The sequence below is a fragment of the Oryza sativa genome, chromosome 1 (genome assembly GCF_034140825.1).
Source record: "Oryza sativa Japonica Group chromosome 1, ASM3414082v1".
Classification (NCBI taxonomy): domain Eukaryota; kingdom Viridiplantae; phylum Streptophyta; class Magnoliopsida; order Poales; family Poaceae; genus Oryza; species Oryza sativa.
In genome coordinates, this window is record NC_089035.1 from 34,297,492 (window position 1) to 34,303,491 (window position 6,000).

Below are 6,000 nucleotides of genomic sequence, written 5' to 3' on the forward strand. Positions count from 1 at the left end.
ACAAACGCGGAAGACGACTCCACATAATGATGTGCAATGGCACGGGGAGAACAGAAGAGTCAAAATTCCCCGCTGATTGAGAAACCATTATAGCAAATCAGGGGGCTCCTGGGCTCCACTGCTTCGTGTTTGCTAGTGTAAACTGTAAACCATAGTAGCATCTCCTGGAATTTTGTTCCACTTTGCCTCCGAATATTCAATTTGTTGAGTTATTGACGTATAGATGAATAAATTCTAGCCTCCATGCTTCTCACTCTGAATATCTGATTTTTTTTTAAAAAAAAAGACTAGCATAACCAAGATAAACGAAAAGTACTCATGCAAGATAAGCTGGAGGTGGTAGCACGGAGAAATACAACCCATGACCATGAGTTAAGCTAGTTTGGCAGAAAATTCCAGGGAATCCCCTACTAGAGAAAACCCAGGGAGGACACTTGGACAAGAAGAAAATGAACAGCAAAACATATGACATTTTGTCTTACGTTGTGACCCTAGACTAGTAGACATAAACATTCAGCGATCGAATTCATTGAACGAATTTGAGTGCCACATTTAATTCATTGAACAAATGTGAGTGTCACATTTCTTTCTGGACATGGACAGAAGCCACCAAGCAAGACCTAAAGACCTATAAATACCAATACCTACTAGATCATACTGATGTATAAGAAGTCCCAACATGATTCTGCACTCTCCATTTCAGCGCTTTCCAGCTTTCCTCCTATTTTGTGTATGGCTTTTGATGATCAGAGGAATATATGGATCTCGCAAGGTATGCACAGTGCATCACCCTACATCTTATTTTGTATGCAGATTTGGTGGTCAAAGATGTTTTCTCTGCTTCTCTATATATGCATAGTTGTACATTGCCTATCTGGGCGAGAAGAAATATGATGACCCTACTCTTGTCACTGCCTCACACCATGACATGCTCACCAGCGTTCTTGGAAGGTAATCTAAGGAGTTTATTTGCTTTGGGGTGTTTTAGTTCTTACCTTCTCAACACCAATATTATTTTATGAGCTGCCTATTTGCTTCAACAACTCCAAACACTTCATTTTATAACTAACTATAAACATGTTCGGTGTTGTTTCTCATGGCTTACCACTTTGTTTCAGCAAGGAAGAGGCGCTGGCCTCCATTGCTTACAGCTACAAACATGGCTTCTCAGGCTTTGCAGCAATGCTAACAGAGGAGCAAGCAGATAATCTTGCAGGTGAACTGAGTTTAGCTAACAAAAGTTAACTTGACTAACTCAGTGCTAAATTTACCAGTCATGTTTGTTATGTGCATGGTATGGGTTTGAGAGTTGAGACCAAGGGTAGGACGCTCACTTCCATCTAACCACCGGCAGAATTCTTCCCAACTGCAGTACAGAAGCTTTGAGGTTTATTGCTGAACTGGGAAGAAGATTAGAGACTTTGTTTATTCTTCCTTGCCTAGTTGTTTTTCACTGTGAACATCTCTTCATAAACAGAGAAGTATAAAGATAAGGAAAGCAACTATCATTGTGAGAATGTAACTAATCAAATCCTAATGACCAAATGATCCTAAAACGTTCCTAGGATTGAATAGCTACTGCTTTGACCAGCTGCAATTGCTGTTGATGCGGTTACCTGAATCCCATGATGGCGACAGTAGGTCTGACTCCCACACTGACAAATTCAAAGACAACCAAAGTGAAGAAATCAATCCTGATGAATGATGCTATTTCTGAATGATAGAAAAAGACACTCAAAACATATTCAACATTGATTAAAAACAGCTCCTTTATGGGAAGGTACCTATGTTAAGCTATTCACTTTCTGCCCAAGAAGAAAAAAACTAACACAACTTAACACCTATATGCCCATGGGAGGGGAATGTGTCCTATACACACAAGCCTTTACATGTACATACTACTGTACGCACCAACTAATAAATATCACTAAAAATTCTAGAAAACTTTGCACATGTACTTTCAATAGTATTACATCTACGTGTAAAGTCCCATGTTCAAATTCATCCTACATAGAGACTCGAAGCAACACAAAATACAAAATTCTGACAGACTTATAGTCTTAAAACTGCCAGAATTTTTTTTCCGTTATGGCTAAAATACAATGAATTTGAGGTTAATATTTTACACGTGTGTAAAGTATATGCACAAATTTTGCTAGATTTTTCAGTGACATTTGTTAGTTCGCGTGTACGGAGTGTGCAAAGGATACGTTCCCCTATTGGAGCACTATATATATATGGTTCTTCTCCTTATTTATTTATACAGAAGAATTTCTCATGTATACTTTTTTATGTTCAGATTTACCTGAAGTGATCAGTGTTACCCCAAATAAGCAACATGAATTGCTGACCACAAGAAGTTGGGATTTCCTCGGACTGAACTACCAACCACCCAATAAACTTCTGCAGAGGAGCAAATATGGAGAAGATGTAATTATTGGAATGATTGACACTGGTTAGTACAATATCACCAAATCATCTGAAAAGACCTTGGCCATACAAATTCTTGCAAAATCCTTAATGCGTAAATTGGAAAACATATGCAATTGATGCAGGTATCTGGCCTGAATCAAGAAGCTTCAGTGATCATGGATACGGACCAATACCATCACGATGGAAGGGCGTGTGTCAACTAGGACAGGCCTGGGGGCCAACCAACTGCAGCAGGAAAATCATTGGTGCACGGTACTATGCTGCAGGTATAGAAAAAGCTGACTTTAAGAAGAATTACATGTCTGCCCGGGACATGATCGGGCATGGAACGCATACAGCATCCATAGCAGCTGGTGCAGTGGTAGATGGAGTCAGCGTCCATGGCCTAGCAACAGGAGTAGCCCGTGGAGGTGCACCCCGAGCACGTCTTGCTGTGTATAAGGTCATATGGAACACAGGGAATAGCCTACAGCTTGCTAGTGCCGGAGTGCTAGCAGCTCTAGATGATGCAATTCATGATGGAGTTGATATCCTGTCCCTCTCAATTCATGCTGATGAGGATTCATTTGGTGCACTCCATGCAGTCCAGAAGGGGATTACCATTGTTTATGCTGGGGGAAACGATGGCCCTCGACCACAAGTTATTTTCAATACAGCTCCTTGGGTTATTACAGCCGCAGCAAGCAAGATTGATCGGTCTTTTCCAACTACCATTACCCTGGGAAACAAGCAAACATTAGTGGTAAATAGTAGAAACACAATCTCTTGGCTCCGTTCGATACTGCATATAGGATATGATTATTGCTTGCACAGGAAACAGGAAAGATGATTAGCATATAATTAATTAACTATTATAAACTTAAAAAGTGGATTTATTTGATTTTTTAAAGAAACTTCTATAAGGAAAACTTTTGCACAAAGCGCACCATTTAACAGTTTGGAAAGCGTGTGCACGAAAATGAGGAAAATTTTCAGCCCACTAGCAGTATCGAACGGAGCGCTCCTAGAGGCACCTTTCCTCGCCTATCATCTCCAAACACTTACCACTCAAAATTTATGTGCAAATCTCTATCATATTTGCAGGGTCAATCATTATATTACAAGTTAAACAACGAATCCAAGAGTGGGTTCCAACCACTTGTAAATGGTGGAGAGTATGTGCATTTCTGTTTAACTTATTGATTAACTAAATTCATGGATAGATGGCAGCTTAGATTCTGATGTTGCATTTCCAAATTGGTTGAGCAACCATTGTTTCTGTCTGCAGTTGTTCAAAAGGGGCATTGAATGGAACAACAATCAATGGAAGCATTGTTCTGTGCATCGAAATAACTTATGGACCAATACTAAATTTTGTCAATACTGTCTTCGAAAACGTTTTTAGTGGTGGGGCATCTGGTCTTATTTTCGGACTGTATACCACAGATATGCTTTTGCGCACTGAAGATTGCCAAGGCATACCCTGTGTTTTAGTCGATATTGATATTGGGTCTCAAGTTGCAACATACATTGGTAGTCAAAGGTAGGAAAAAATTCATGTGAAGAACCAGGCTTAGTAATTGTATTTTCTGTGGAACTATATTTATTTAGTCTAAAATAATATGGTCTTTGTACTAAGCAGCATGCCGGTTGCAAAGATTGAACCAGCACATAGTATTACAGGAAAAGAAGTCCTGGCTCCAAAGGTGGCAATATTCTCATCAAGAGGCCCATCCACTAGGTACCCTACAGTTCTTAAGGTAAACAAAGCTGAAACGGTGCACATTCTTTTGACCTAACCAACTTTGAGTTGCTTGTAATAGTGATCTCAGTAGGCTTGCAATGCTTTACTGCAATGGTATAATCTCATTATAATTACTTTAACAGCCAGACATAGCAGCACCAGGGGTCAACATCCTAGCAGCCAAAGAAGATGGATATGCATTTAACTCGGGGACTTCAATGGCAGCCCCACATGTAGCAGGTGTCATAGCATTGCTAAAGGCTCTGCATCCTGATTGGTCTCATGCTGCTCTAAAATCAGCCATTGTTACCTCAGGTAAGCTATACTATCCACATGAAACACTATGTTTATCAATCCAATAACATGGTCTTACATGTGATTGTCTTTTGCATGGCCAAAGCATCAACCAAGGATGAATATGGCATGCCAATATTAGCGGAAGCTCTACCTCGGAAAGTTGCTGACCCATTCGACTATGGAGGGGGGAACATAAATCCTAATGGAGCTGCAGATCCCGGCCTGATTTACAACATTGATCCAATGGACTACAACAAATTCTTCGCTTGCAAGATCAAAAAACATGAGATCTGCAACATTACAACTTTACCTGCCTATCACCTCAACTTGCCTTCTATATCAATTCCTGAACTAAGGCATCCAATCAAGGTGCGGCGAGCAGTCACAAATGTGGGGGAAGTCGATGCAGTTTATCAATCTGCTATACAGAGCCCCCTAGGAGTCAAGATCGATGTTGAACCTCCAACCCTAGTCTTCAATGCCACAAAGAAAGTGAACACCTTCAAGGTCAGCATGAGACCCTTGTGGAAAGTGCAAGGGGAATACACATTTGGAAGCCTAACTTGGTACAACGAGCATCACACGGTAAGGATCCCCATCGCAGTCCGGATCACAATCCGAGATTTCTATGCGGATGTTGCATAGTAATCCAGAGGATTACTCAATAGTCAATAATAAAGAACGGTGATCATCTACATATGGTCACCTTAGATCGGAAAACTACTTGTACTTGGCAAAATTTTCTTGCACTATCTACAATAAATCCTTCGATTTTATGGTTCTACTGCTGATCACACAAGGCACAACGGGGTACCTGGATGGCTAGATGCTGACCGGGCGGCGGCGAGCAGTCAGTTCCCGCCGTCGAGTTGGGAATGCGGCCATGCGAACTTGCAAAGCCGCCGGCGTGGCTAGCTTGATTGCTTCCGTAGTTGGATAGGCCCGCCGCCCGCCGCCGCCGCCGCCCATAGGAGGAGTTCATCATTGTTCATCCCACGTCCATCTCTATGGGCCGTTTCCGTGGGCCGTTTCCGCAAGTGGGCCTCAGCGGAATCTGGACTAATAGAAGCTTCGTGCCTTCGTCCCAGGCGAGCCTTGACGCGGCTATTTCTCTCCTCGTCGCAATGTCGTCTTTATCGGGTTTTGCTGATGTGGTATATCCTAGTCAGCAAAATAATTTAAAAAAACACGTGAGGCCCATATGTCAGCTGCACATTTTTTTTCTTCTCTTTTCTTCTCCTTCTCTCCTCTTCTCTTTTCTTTTCTCTCTCTTCTCTTCTCTTTCAGGCTGCGGGCGGAGCAGCCGCGCGCCGTTGTCGTCGGCTCTCCACCGTCGTCGTCGCCGTGGGCGAGGCTACGCGGCGCGGCCGTCCAGCGGCGGAGCGGAGGCAGCGGAGCGCGGCGGCGGAGCGGCGAGCACGGATGCGGGTGGCGCAGCGGAGGGCGAGCGCAGCAACGGAGCAGCGGAAGGCGCGAGCGCGGCGGCGGGCCGAGCAGTGGAGCGCGAGCGCGGCGGCGGAGCGGCGGCGAGCGAGCGCGGCGGCCAG

At 43.2% G+C, this 6,000-nt stretch overlaps 1 protein-coding gene and 1 long non-coding RNA gene across 4 annotated transcripts; one reads left to right on the forward strand and one right to left on the reverse strand.

Annotated features, from left to right (window-relative positions):
* Positions 1-248: 248 nt before the first annotated feature.
* Positions 249-5,404, reverse strand: LOC4325627 (uncharacterized). Of its 3 annotated transcripts, none has more exons than XR_010736817.1 (6): positions 5,268-5,404; positions 2,732-3,151; positions 2,601-2,658; positions 2,306-2,403; positions 1,617-1,655; positions 249-263 (listed from the first exon to the last, which is right to left on the reverse strand). It is a non-coding gene; the product is annotated as an uncharacterized lncRNA (long non-coding RNA). The 3 variants fall into 3 exon arrangements; XR_010736816.1 differs by lacking the exon at positions 249-263 and adding an exon at positions 1,201-1,366; XR_010736815.1 differs by lacking the exon at positions 249-263 and having other exon boundaries at positions 1,512-1,655.
* Positions 546-5,237, forward strand: LOC4325628 (subtilisin-like protease SBT3.5). Its single transcript, XM_015766209.3, has 10 exons — positions 546-772; positions 860-951; positions 1,119-1,216; positions 2,300-2,455; positions 2,556-3,175; positions 3,517-3,587; positions 3,701-3,955; positions 4,055-4,172; positions 4,300-4,471; positions 4,557-5,237. The coding sequence occupies exons 1-10, from the start codon at positions 680-682 to the stop codon at positions 5,096-5,098; spliced, it is 2,217 nt and encodes a 738-aa protein (XP_015621695.1). The 5' UTR covers positions 546-679; the 3' UTR covers positions 5,099-5,237.
* Positions 5,405-6,000: the final 596 nt, after the last annotated feature.

Excerpts from the sequence above, each read along its gene's own strand:
- LOC4325628 (XM_015766209.3), top strand. The coding sequence starts at position 680 with ATGATTCTGCACTCTCCATTTCAGCGCTTTCCAGCTTTCCTCCTATTT. Across the intron at positions 773-859 it reads GAATATATGGATCTCGCAAG|TTGTACATTGCCTATCTGGG; the intron begins GTATGCACAGTG and ends ATATATGCATAG. Across the intron at positions 952-1,118 it reads CTCACCAGCGTTCTTGGAAG|CAAGGAAGAGGCGCTGGCCT; the intron begins GTAATCTAAGGA and ends ACTTTGTTTCAG.